Here is a 12,746-nt window from a genome sequence, read left to right as displayed (position 1 = left end):
TTTTTATATCACAGTTAAATTTAGAACAAACTACAAAAATGTTAACACTGAAGTTTTCAACAGAAATCTATTTAGATACCTTAGAAAAATTACTCAAAGAAACAACAGCAAGTCATTTGCTGCAATAAGGCTAATATATAAAGAAACAAACATTCACACATTTTACTGAAATTTTCAGTAAATAAGTTTAGCCATAATACTTATTGCAAAATTAAAAGTTCAAAAGTTGTGTGGAAAAAAAAAAAAAAAAAGTTGTGTGTGGCTCCATAGCAATTACAATTCATAATGAAAACACTAAGCCAAATCTCTCTGATCTAACCAGAACAACCCAGAGACAAACCCACATAAATACAGATATCTATTACTAGACTAAGGTGCCAAAAAGATTAGAAAAAAGATAGCCTCTTCAACAAATGGTGCTTAGAAAACTGGAAATCCATATGTAGTAGAATGAAATTTAACCCCTCTCTCTCACCCTGCAAAAAACTCAAAGAGCTAGGAATTAGACCAGAAACCCTGCACATTCTAGAGAAAATGTAGGCTCAACACTCCATCATGTCAGCTCAGGAACCGACTTCCTCAACAAGACTCTTAAAACACAAGAAGTAAAATCAACAAATGGGATGGCATCAAAATAAAAGGCATCTTCACAGCAAATAGTCAAGAGCGTGGAGAGAGAACCTACAGATGAGAGAAAATCTTCGCCACCTGCACCTCAGGTAGGATGTTAGTTTCCAGGATGTACAACTAACTCAAAAACTTAACATCCAAAAAAAAAAAAAAAAAATTAAATGGGCAAAGGAACTAAACAGACACTTCTCAAAAGAAGAAATATGAACAGCCAACAAATAAATGAAAAAAATGTTCAACATTGGTAACAATTAGAGAAAGGCAAATTAAAAGGACACTGAGATTTCATCTCACTCCAGGCAGAATGGCAGTTATCAAGAATACAAGTAACAATAAGTGTTGGCCAGGATGTGGAGAAAAGGGTCACTCATACATTGCTGGTAGGACTGCAAATTGGTACAACCACTCTGGAAAGCAGTGTGGAGATGCCTCAGAAAACTAGGAACGGAACCACCATTTGACCCATTATCCCATTCCTTGGTATATATCCAAAGGACTTAAAATCAGCAGACTAAATGACTCAGCCACTCGATATTTATAGCAGCTCAATTCACAATAGCTAAGCAATGGAGCAAAACTAGGCGCCCTAAAACAGAGGAATGGATAAATTGTAGAAGCGCAAAAGATAGCAATACTGGAGGCTCTCAAAAAGCCCACCAGGATCTCCTACAGTGACACTCAAACTTAATGAAGACCCTCCTGCCCCCATTCACTCAAGGCTTCCGTTGGTAGCAATCATCCACCCTTAATCAGGAGCAGGAAGGTTCGACTGAAGTACCACACGTCTGAGGACAGCCTCTAAAATTAAAGACAGAGAGGAAGACCAACATTTTAAAAAGTCATCTGAATAAACAAATAATATCTAGAAAAGAAACCTCATTAGAGAATAGAGGACACGGTACTTTGACTCCAGCGGTCTTTGTTAGCCCATTTGGGGACCGCGTCCTGCGCCTACCCCTTGCGAGTGATGGCGCCATGGGTCTGACTTCCCATTCCAGCCTACGGGCTGAATGGATCGCAGCAGTCGCCATTGCTGTTGGGACAGCTGCTGTCGGTACCTAGCTCACAAAAGATTCTGTGTTAAAGATCATCGCAATAAAGCAATGGTAAACCTTCCCATCCAGAAAGACAATCCCAAGATAAGTACATGCTTTTGACAAGGAGGATCTGGGAGATAAAGCTGTATTCTGCCATTGCTGGAGGTCCAAAAAGTTCCCATTCTGTGATGGTTCTCACACAAAACATCACGAAGAGACTGGAGACAACGTGGGACCTCCGATTGTCAAGAAAAAAGAAACTTAAATGGACAGTTTTGATGCTACAGACCAACTTGCATTGATGTTACCTGATTGATTAATTAGAATGACTACCACTTCTAATTCACCTCCCCTGGGTTCTACATGTGATATATCGCAATCTTCAGCTTTCACATTCATGGCATTTGCCTTACTTGTTGAAATATTGTGGTGCACATTTGTTTAAACAAAAAAGGAAAACCAACCTTATGGCCTGTGGGTTACTTTGGTCTTGTAAGGATCCATTTCTTTAAATTTAAAATAATGGTATTAGACTATAGTTGTATCTTGAAGTTAATGTATTAACTTATTCTCAAAATCATGGAAAAAAAAAGAATAGAGGACACATTGAATCCAATAAATAAATAAATGCACAGTACAATAAAAGTAATAGAATATTGAGAAAACAAACAGTTGATAGAAAATAAAAATATGATACAGGTGACAAACTCAATAGGAAAGTTGAAAGATGGACTTGAGGAAATCTCTCAGAAGGAACAGCAAAAAGATAGAGACATAGAATATAGAAGCCAAAGATTTTTTTAAAATAGACAATAAACCAAGCAGTCCAACATCTGAATAATATAAATTCCAGAAAAAAAAAGGAGGAAAAATTAAAAATGAAATAATTCATGAAAATTCACAAAAGCCAAAGAATGTACATTTTCAGATTGAATGGTGCTCTGGGACCACCTGGATGGATAAAAGTAGACCCACGCCAAGGCACATAGCTGTACAATTTTAGAACACTGGGTAAAGAAAATATTACAACTTTTGTGCTAGGGGAGAAACCCAGGAAGCAGAAGAGAGAGCAGGAATCAGGATGGTTTCGGCTTTCTCCGGAGCGGTTCTGGAAGTAGGAGGACAATGCAGGATTGCCTGAAAACTCTGAAGTAAAACAATTTCCAAGCTAGAATTCTGCCCTCAGATAAACTATCAAATCAAGTTTAAAAATTCAGACACCAGGGTCTCAAAAAATATGTACTTGTCAATGCATCCTTTCTGAGAAAGCTGCTGTTAGGGTTCCAACCAAACAAGAGAGAAGAAAGAAGACAGGAGATACAAGTGGTGGGCGCTCCAGTGAGGGAGACTAGGAAGTGATCTCCTTAGACTAAAGCCCAAAGGACCCCCCAGAATAACAATTTAGTGCCAGGTATGGAAGACTAACTGGCAGGGTGGGGGCGTAGCTCAGTGGTAGTGCTTGCCTGTCATGCTTGAGCCCTGGATTAAGTCCCCAGCAAGAAGAAGAAGGAAAAAAGGCAGAGAGGGCGGGGAGAAGGAGACTACTGGTAGCAAAGATGTGAGTCTCCTAATTCCAGGAACATATAAAGATGTCGTGCTGCATGGCTGTCAATCAATTTACTTAAAATGGGGAGGTGCCCAGCACAGTGGTGCCCACCTGTAATCCTAGCAGCTGGGGAGGCTGAGACAGGAGGCTCGAAAGTTCAAAGCCAGGCTCAGCAAAAGCAAGGCACTAAGCAACTCAGTGAGACCCTGTCTAAATAAAATACAAAATACGGCTGGGGATGTGGCTCAGTGGTCAAATGTCCCTGGGTTCAATCCCTGGTACCCCCGCCCAAAAAAACCCAGGAAGGTTATTCTGGAGTACACACATGGGCCCAATGCAATCACAAAGTTCTTTAAAAGATGGAGTCTTTTAGGCAGAAGAGTCAGTGTCACCGTGGTGCAACGTGAGAGGGGCTCAATGGGCCATTGCTGGCTTTAAAGATGGAAGGAGACCTCAGAACAAGGAAGGCTGGTGGCCTCTACAAGCAGGAAAGGCAAGAAAATGGATTCTCCCTGAAAGACCAGAAAATGCCAACACCTTGATTTTAACCCAATGAGACCCATTTTGGAATAATTTGTTTCAAGCCACCAAATGTACGGTGACCTATAGTACAGCAGGAATAGGAAAGCAACAGCCTACCCAATCTAGTTGCAGCAGTGTGACTCAAGAAACTGGCATGCTGGGGACTGCTGTCACCACTGCCCTGCTGCACTGTGTCTCACCTAAAGAAACCTCCAAAGGATGTCATCTGCCTAATAAGAGAAAGAGTCAAGAAGCAGGAAACCAAGCGATCACAGGAGCAGGGAGGAAGGAAAAGCAATTCAAAGGGTGACAGCTGAGGGAAGTTCAGGAGGACAGCCAAGGGCACACAGGACAGATTAAGGGAGAAGAGATGGCTGGAGGAGGTGTGTCCCGGGGGAAAAGTTGAGAACTGTAGAATATTACCTTATTAAAGATAAAGTAGCGCTGGGGTTGTGGCTCAGTGGTAGAGCACTTCCCTGGCATGTGTGAGGACCTGGGTTCGATACTTAGCACCACATAAAAATAAATAAAACAAAAGATCTATTGACAAGTAAAAAAAAGATTTAAAAAAAAAAGATAAAGTAATGCTAAGGAGCTGGAGGAGAAGCAACCATAGTAACAAAAGTTTAATCCTCATGTATCAAGAAGAAGCCACCAAAAGAGCACATTTTAAATTGTGAATCAAAAAATAGAACTACACACATGTTATCTAGAAATTTGGAAATAGTGCCAAAAAAAAAAAAAAAATGACTACAAGAGCGATGGGAAGTGATCTTGGATGGAGGCTGAGAAGGGAGAGGTGTGGGGGAAGGAATTGCATGTGTCACTGTAAGTTTAAGTGTTGGATAACTTTTCAAATTGTGTGGAAGAATTATTTTTTGAAAGTCAAAGATTAGCCAGGCACGGTGGAACATGTCTGTAATCTCAGCAGCTCTGGAGGCTGAGGCAGGAGGATTGCAGGTTTGAAGACAGCCTGAGCAACCTCGTGAGGCTGTTAGCCATCTAGCAAGACTTGTCTCAAAAGAAAAAATAAAAAGGGCTGGGGATGGATAAGCACCCCTGGGTTCAATCCCTAGTTCCAAAAACATAATTTAATTTAATTAAAAAAACTTTTCCAGAAAAAAAAAAGAAAGAAAGAAAGAGACTCACCTAAGTATGCCCAGGAATTTATACAATACTTTATCATAGTAACTTCAAATATGAACATTATGTCTACAACACTCGAAAGGCAAGGGAGCAATGATGAAGTCATCACACAACGGCCCGGTGTCCGGAGACAGGCAGTTCAGCATCAAGGAAAGGGCCACAAGAAACATTGCTGGGCTGGGGAGATAGCTCAGTTGGTAGAGTGCCTGCTTTGTAAGCACAAGGCCCTGGGTTCAAACCGCAGCACCACCGAAAAGAAAACATTGCTAACTTTTTGGCACGAATATCATGCTAAGAATCAAACCCAGGGCCTATATAGAGGAGTTTGAGGGCTTCAATGGTTAATTTGTTTTTCCTTCTGCCCAGGTTTATCTGGGCCACAAACGTGTCCAACATAGCAGTCTGTGACACCGGCAAACACACCATGTAACCAACAATACACAGTGCCTAAAACTGAGGTTCTCAGCAGCCAGAACTCATGCTGAAAAAGTCCTGTGGAGCTGCCAACCGGAGGTGACTGCTGGCCAGTCTTTCAACCTTCCTCTAAAACATACTCTGATACAGTTTTGTGGTAGGCGTGCTTCTGCTGTTGGGTTACCTTGCCAGGGAACCCACAGTCAGTCACTTGCATGCGGTATTTTCCTTGCTAAACCCTTGTGTCAGGGTGGGAGAAATGGTCTGCAGATCATGCAGGAGGAACAATATAGCCCCAGTTCTTTACAAAAGCTCATGGTCTGACAGCAAACGCCAATGCAGCTGGTTCATACAAAAGACACATTGTCAAGGAGAACAACACTAACTCCATTGTGTGTGGTCCAGCTTTGTACATATTCAAAAGTGTGAATAAATACAAGAAAGTGGTATCTAGTAGTCCTGATAGCACAGACCTTTTAGGGAAAACAATTTGTCCATGAATCCGTGCCACCTGCAGATGCCATTGATAATGTTCTTGTTGCACAGCAGACAGGTTTGGCCGGCCCAGCCCTGTGCTGATGCTACAGGAATTCTGATGGGGACCCTGGCTACCTGATGTGGACCACAGGCCTTTACATCAGAATCTTGTCCAAGAGGAAAATTATCCCTTGTTAGAAATCTTAAGAGAGCCCTTTCTTTCTTTTTTTTTTTTTTTTTTTTTTTTTTCCCAAGTGGGCAAACTGAAATTCTATCAGTACCGACAACTGTTCGTGTGACACAGCGCTTCTGAGTTCAACTCCGATCCAGGGCTGGGGTTGTGGCTGAGTGGTACAGTGCTTGCCTAGCAAGTGCGAGGCCCTGGATTCCATCCTCAGCACCGCATACAATAGATTAAAAAATAAATAAAATAAAGGTATAAAAAAATACAATAACACTTAAAAAAAAAAGAAGCCAAGTAGTGCTATTCTGAAAGCAACTGGATATCGACTTAGAGATTACAAAACAAAGTTATAAAATATATGTATGGAAGTTGGTCTTTATTTGTAGTAACATTAAAGTGCTACCCCACAGTTTATCCAGATGTACTGTCCACATCTTCAATCTTAATATTTCATCTAAAAAACTAAACTTAATTATGAGTGCAGCCCTGGGTTGGTGGAGGTGATTTTTAGTATAATTCAGCCCAGGTTTACTTACCAAAATACACTTTGTGGAAGTCTGTGTATTTTTAAGTAAATAGAAAGTTAAAAAAAAAAGAAAAAAGAACCTTTTCCTAGAATGCTCTTAGACATGTAAGGCACGAATTACATTTTCATTTAAATTCATGGCTTCAGTTTTTTCTGGAAAGTGAGATAAGTCGTAAGCACTCTGTTGATAGAAATCTGCCCTGCTTCAAAGAGCCAGCACAAATCACGGCTCATTGGATTCTCAGGAACAAAAATGTCGTCATGGAAAAACGCTGCTGGACTTTTTCCAGTTTCTACCCATTTCGCCATCTTTAGTGAGAGGGACCCCTGGGGAGGTTACATTTTAATTTGGCTCACGGCACAGATTACCGGCGTGACTCCCCTGGGCTGGGGGTCCTCAAGCCAGAGCAGTTTTGCCCAGGAGGAGATCGGGCAATGCCTAGAGACATTGTTGATCTGGGGTGGGATGCTACTGTGGAGACCAGGGATGCTGCCAGCAAGTCACAGTCATGAAGAATCATCTGACCCAAAACTGTCAACAGCACTGAGGTTCAGAAACCCACATCCTACATCAAAAAAGTGAAGAGGAAATCTTTGCCACAGAGTAGGTGGCACTTCTCTTGATTTTATATTATATTCTGGTTTCATTTTCTGTGATGGAATCAAGTGGACTGGTTATGCTGCTTCATTGTAGTCTCACTATTTTTGCCTCTTTCACTTGGAGGGGTCAGTTAGGGCTCAAGCCACAGGAAGGAAAGTGTGACGTGCCCAGTTCATATCGTTTCATTTTGCAAGAAGCGTTGAATTATTGTTTACAAAAAGAAGAGATGGTAGAAAATATTTCCTAGTTATTTCACTCTCAAGATTTGGAATTTCATTTAAATGTTCTAAATGTCATTGTGCCTAATGACATGTGTATTTTACTAAATGGTGTAACAATTTTGCATTGAAAACATTCTAGGGAATGTAGGTGCAGCCCATTAGAATGTGTCCATCAAAAGGAGGGCGTGTCTCAGAAGCAGGGCATGAGGCTTGGTAGGTTTCTACTGCTGGTCGCGGGGTGAGCAGCAATTCCTTCTTTGTCTTCCCTTTAAAAGGAAACGAACTAGAAACTCTAGAAACTATTCGGAGCGCATCGTGGTAGCATGAGACTTGTGAACAAGACAGAAGAGGACTTTGCTCTCACTGAGCTTACAGTCTAGCAGCAAAACATCAGAACTATAAATAAATAAAGAGATCTTTTATCGGTACACAGTGGTATCATTGAGCAAATCACTCTCGGAAGAACAGCAGTAACATTCGTACTGTTTGCTGAAGACCATGTCCAGGTCACTGCTACCTGGAAGTGACTGATAGGGTCCTGGTGCGAACCTTCAGGAAGAAAGCAGGTGGGACAACATGAATCAGCCACGAGGAAAAAGACTGTGGACAGAAAGGCCTGGGTGGAAGAGCCCAGAAAGAAGCTGAACCAAAGCCAGGCAAGTCAAGCCAGCCCCGCAGGCAGAAATGGAAGCTTCCAGTAGGACATAGGCTGCCTGTGATGAAGACACCAGCCCTCAGGCTGTTGCAGAGGATGATTCCCTGACTGCTAAGCAGAATGCACAGTCAGGGGGTAGTTTTCTGAATCTACCCCAGGAGAAGACTCACGTCTTAAGTCCTTTGAGTGCCTGGAGGAAGGATCAGAGCAAGACCTTTCTCAGCAGACTTTTGAAGCAATTTCCCTTCTTGAATCTTCTTTGGAATACGCGAAAACGGGGGCAAAACAAGAGCTTCCTCAACAGACCATTGAAGAGAATTCACTTCATGGTGTTCTGAGCACAGGAGAGGCAAAAAGCTTCCTCCCAGAGAGATACCCTGCATTGGCACAGCAGATCCGAAACAGCCCACGGGACCTGCTGGAAAGGGGCCAGGAAACCAAACAGGCCGTGGTCACACCTCCTTCTTCGTGGTCCCAAAGAGCACGTGTGTGCAGAATGTGGGAGAGCATTCGCAGAGAGCTCAAAACTAGAAAGGCATTTTCTGGTTCCTACTGGGGAGAAGTCATGTCAGTGCACCTGTGAAGGGTGTGGAAAGCGCTTTCTCTGGACTTGGATCTGCGTGCGCACGTGTGCATCCACACTGGGAAAAACGGTTTGCCTGTACCTTTCCAGGTTGTAACAAGAGAGTTGTTCAAATAACCTGAAAGTTCACTGCTTAACTCATTCAAAGGCAAAGAATGAATGAGAAAGAAGTTGGAAAATAGGCCTCAGAAAGGACAAGCATTAACAGAAGAGTGACTAGGGACAACTATGCCTTGTGGACTATTATTTCTGAGGAGGAACTTTTAAGTTAATATTACAACCCTAAACAGCATGGTTTTGTTGTTACCAAGATGCTCTTATACTTTGCAATACCATTTTAAGAACATTGTGTGTTCCAGTGTATTTCCAACAGAAAGATCAATTTACCTCAAAATATCTTCCTCAAGGGGCTGGGGAGATAGCTCAGTTGGTAGAGTGCTCACCTCACAAGCACAAGGCCCTGGGTTTGATCCCCAGCATCAAAAAAAAAAAATCTTCCTCAATATCTATTGGGTTACTGGATGTACAACTTATATTCTCATACTTTATGTATGAAGATAACTTTTAATCTTGTAGTTTCCAACCATATAGGTTTTTGCTGTTGTTGTTTTTGTTTTTTGTGATGCTGGGGATTGAACCCAGGGCCTTGTGCATGTGAGGCAAGCACTCTACCAACTGAGCTATATCCCCAGCCCTCCAACCATATAGTTTTTAATTTTAAAAAATATACTTCGTGATTTATGTGATAATCCTAGATAATGAATATTGTGCAGGAGATTGTCAACAACTGAGTAAATAATTCTTTAAAGCTAAAAAGAAAGAAAAATGTTCTACTTACATAAACTTGTAGATCTGTCCACTATTCTACTAACAGAACCAAAGAATAGATCAAAATGAGATGATTAGGATTTATTTGCAAATCTTCCTAATGTAGCGCCCTTGATTTCATGGAGAATCTTCCTGCTTCCAAAGGCTGTATTGTAATCTGTATTTGGAGTTTTTTGCTATACAGGTATAGCAGGAGAATATCATCTGTGAGTGAAAACCTTGAATTTTATGCAATATCAGCCACGATATGACACAGGCTCTTTTAAGCATAAGTTTCTCTTTCCTGCTGATATCATCACTGCTAAATTAAAAAAAAAAAAAAAAAACTTTCATTATACCTAAATCTTCCAATGGATGTTAGTTAGTTTTCTAATTTAAAAAGACCAATAAATGAAAAACAGGAAAGACAATCAGGAGAGCAATCCGGGGTTCAAGATTTCCATAGCAGAAGTCCTGGAGGAGACAAAATGGAAAGTTTCCCAGAACTAAAAGAAGTGAGTTTCCAGATTGAAAGGAATCACGAAGTGTCCAGGCACAAGAGATGAAACAGATCCACCCAAGGCATATTAGAGTGAAAAAAGATAAGATTCCATAAGTTTCTGGGAAAAGAAATTGGTCCACATATAAAGGCTCAAAAATTGAATGGTTTCCGACTCCCCCACCACCATAACAAAAGCTAGACAGTGAAGCACTGCCTCAAAATTCTGGAAAAAAATGATTTCCAACCTAGGATTCTATACTTAGCCAAACTGCCAATCAAATGTGAGGGTAAAATGAAGACATTTCCAGGCACCCAAGGTCTTTTCATTTTATTTTTTAATATTTTTACTGGTAGATGGACACAGTACCTTTATTTTATTTTACTTATTTAGGTTTTGTTAACGTGGTGCTTGGGATGGAACCCGATGCCTCACACATGCTAGGCAAGGGCTCTACCATTGAGTCACCACCCCAGCCCCAGCCCCAGCAAGGTCTTTTTAAAATGCTCCATTTCTCGGTAAACTGTTAGAGGAAGTAGTCCAGCCAAAACAAGGGGGTGAGCAAGGGAGAGAAAGACGTGAGCTTCAGAGGATGAAAACATCAATGCAGGAGAGAAAAGTCCGGACTCTTTAGGATGTTAGCAAAGGGCACACCAGGAGGACAGCGTGCGACTTAGAATTCGAATGGTTTTTATTTTTATTTTTTTCTTCCTGGTGCTGGGGATGGAACCGAGGGCCTCACACAGGCTAGCCAAGCACCCTACCACCAAGCCACCTCCCCAGCTCAGGACACTGTTTTGAAGACTGTTAGTCCCAATAAGCAGATGCACTGAGAGCCAGCATCCCCAGATCCCTTCTTTCTTTGCATCACCTTTGAACCTGCCATTTCCAGGTCCTCAGGAAGTTCCTCTCAAGGTCCTGAACACTATCTTCTTTTATCAACTCTCAGGGAAGTCAAGGCCAGACTGCAACACAGGGACCCTGGGAGTCTTCACCACACACAGCAGCTATCTCCTTAGGTCTTGGATTTCTACTTAGGACTTGATTTCTGTACTAATCAGCCTTGACAGTCATGTATATAAACAGCTGACAGACGATAATAACCCAATCAATTGAGAAAAATAATATAGAGATACCCATCGGAAGGTATCTAAAACCTCATGATAGACAGCAACAGGAAGCTACCACCACTTTGGGGGCCAATGCCGTAAGTATGGCTATTGCCAGCAGCCTGAGGGAAAGCTGAGATTGATCCTTGTGGGTGATGCTGGAAGTGCCTCCCCATCCGAGTCACTGTGGTCCAGATAGGCCAGTGGACCAGGCACAGGGTGAACCAAGCAGAGCACAAGATGAGAGTCAGCAGGACTACTTCCCCTACTATGATTTTTTAAGTACATTTTCTGACTCAGCTCACACTAAGCATAACGATATTCCAAGCTCATTTGTAAGGAAATCCTCCAGGATCAGTTATCATTCACACTTTACTCAAGTTGGGGAACTTGGCTAAAACTCCCAAGGTCATACAAATCTCCCAAGGCCCAGAGAGCTGGCAAAAGGCAGGCCCCAGATTTATCCCAGGGCTGCTGGACTCCAGGAGCCCATGCTGTTGATCACCACCCTGGCCAAAGAAAAAGAGATTGGATCTTGAAAAATAAAAAGGAATAACCAGACTGATCTTCACCTCAGCATCCACTGAAGAAAAAAAAGAACATACTTTTCTGCATCAACAGTCATAAAAAAAAAGGGGGGGGAGAGGGTGGCAATGAAGGAGGGAGCGGGGAGAGAAGAGGAAGGAGAAAAGGAGACTCCAGAGTGCGCATGGCCAAAAGCAGACCCAGTAAGTGAACAGAGCTGCATCCCCTGGGCTGCCCTCGGCCTCCTGGATGGCCTCTTGGACTTCAGCAGGGCTGAGGACAGGGCTACTGGGGAGCCCAAGGGGGCTGGTCACACAGCTCGGCTTCAAGTCCCACCTGCTACTCATCAGGCACAGCTGCACTCGATCCAGGGAAAAGTCGGGAGCAGGCCTGGAGACTCCACAGGGCTTGATCGGATAAAATGCACGTCCAGAGACAAGTTCAGAAGCCCCGGAGTCTCCGCTTTCCCATCTGCCAAGTGGGAACAGTAAAACCTCCAGGCCACAGAGGCTCCAGGAGGGCTCAGCAATGAGGCTGATCATCATGGCCGTGACTTCCTTTCTTGGCCATCACGTCCCTAACGGTACTGACCTGCCTTGCCCCACGTCTGACGGTCCTCCCACCCGACTGTGACACGCTTGAGGACAGGAAGCGCGTCTCTGCTGTTTTGTCTTATTCAAGCCTCTATCTCACCCCACACTGATGCCCGGCCACTGTCAGCTGAGGAAGGGCCTGGGGTCTGGGGACGGGGACACAGGCTGAGGACGCACCTGGTCGCTGCGGGGAACTCCGTAGCGCAGCTCGTTCACGAAGTGCTCGCAGTTCTCACTGGTCAGCTTGTAGAGGACCTCCTGCCCCACCATCTCCTCCGCCCGCTGGATGATTTTGCTGGGGGGCAGGGGGGCGTACTTGTCATCGTGCTTGTTATTGACCTGGTACTTGTCTCTCCCGGCCACGTCATACAGCAGCTCCTTCTTCACCAGGGCCTTGTCGGTCAGGGCGGACATGATGCTGGCCGCACCCGCTCCTGCCACTTCACCTGAGGACCCACAAGGAGGAAACAGAGAAGGGGTCCAGGAAAGGGCCCCCCGGGCTCAGAACTGTCCCCCAGCTGGGCATCTGCCCTTGGCCCCACTCACAAGGAATGAGCGAGATGTGGAAGGGTCAGACCCGTGGCTGTGGGCTTTGGAGAAGGCATGCGTGGTCTCTGAGTCCAGACTTTCAAACCTAAAGTAAGGACTAGGGAAGTTCCAGGATTTATTG

At 43.4% G+C, this 12,746-nt stretch overlaps 1 protein-coding gene and 2 pseudogenes across 3 annotated transcripts in view; 2 read left to right on the top strand and 1 right to left on the bottom strand.

Moving 5' to 3' along the window:
• Window positions 1-12,746, bottom strand: part of LOC124958977 (phospholipase A and acyltransferase 3) — a 28,683-nt gene that overhangs the window by 2,207 nt on the left and 13,730 nt on the right. For all 3 annotated transcript variants that reach the window (XM_047517599.1, XM_047517598.1, XM_047517600.1), the window contains exon 4: window positions 12,254-12,522. In XM_047517599.1, the coding sequence (XP_047373555.1) occupies window positions 12,254-12,522 (269 nt within the window). The remainder of the gene's footprint in view (window positions 1-12,253; window positions 12,523-12,746) is intronic.
• On the top strand, window positions 1,606-2,139 carry LOC124958978 (CDGSH iron-sulfur domain-containing protein 1-like; annotated as a pseudogene).
• On the top strand, window positions 7,628-8,705 carry LOC124958334 (zinc finger protein 42 homolog; annotated as a pseudogene).

Source organism: Sciurus carolinensis, chromosome 11 (genome assembly GCF_902686445.1).
Source record: "Sciurus carolinensis chromosome 11, mSciCar1.2, whole genome shotgun sequence".
Classification (NCBI taxonomy): Eukaryota; Metazoa; Chordata; class Mammalia; order Rodentia; family Sciuridae; genus Sciurus; species Sciurus carolinensis.
This window is presented reverse-complemented; position numbering and strand designations above follow the sequence as displayed.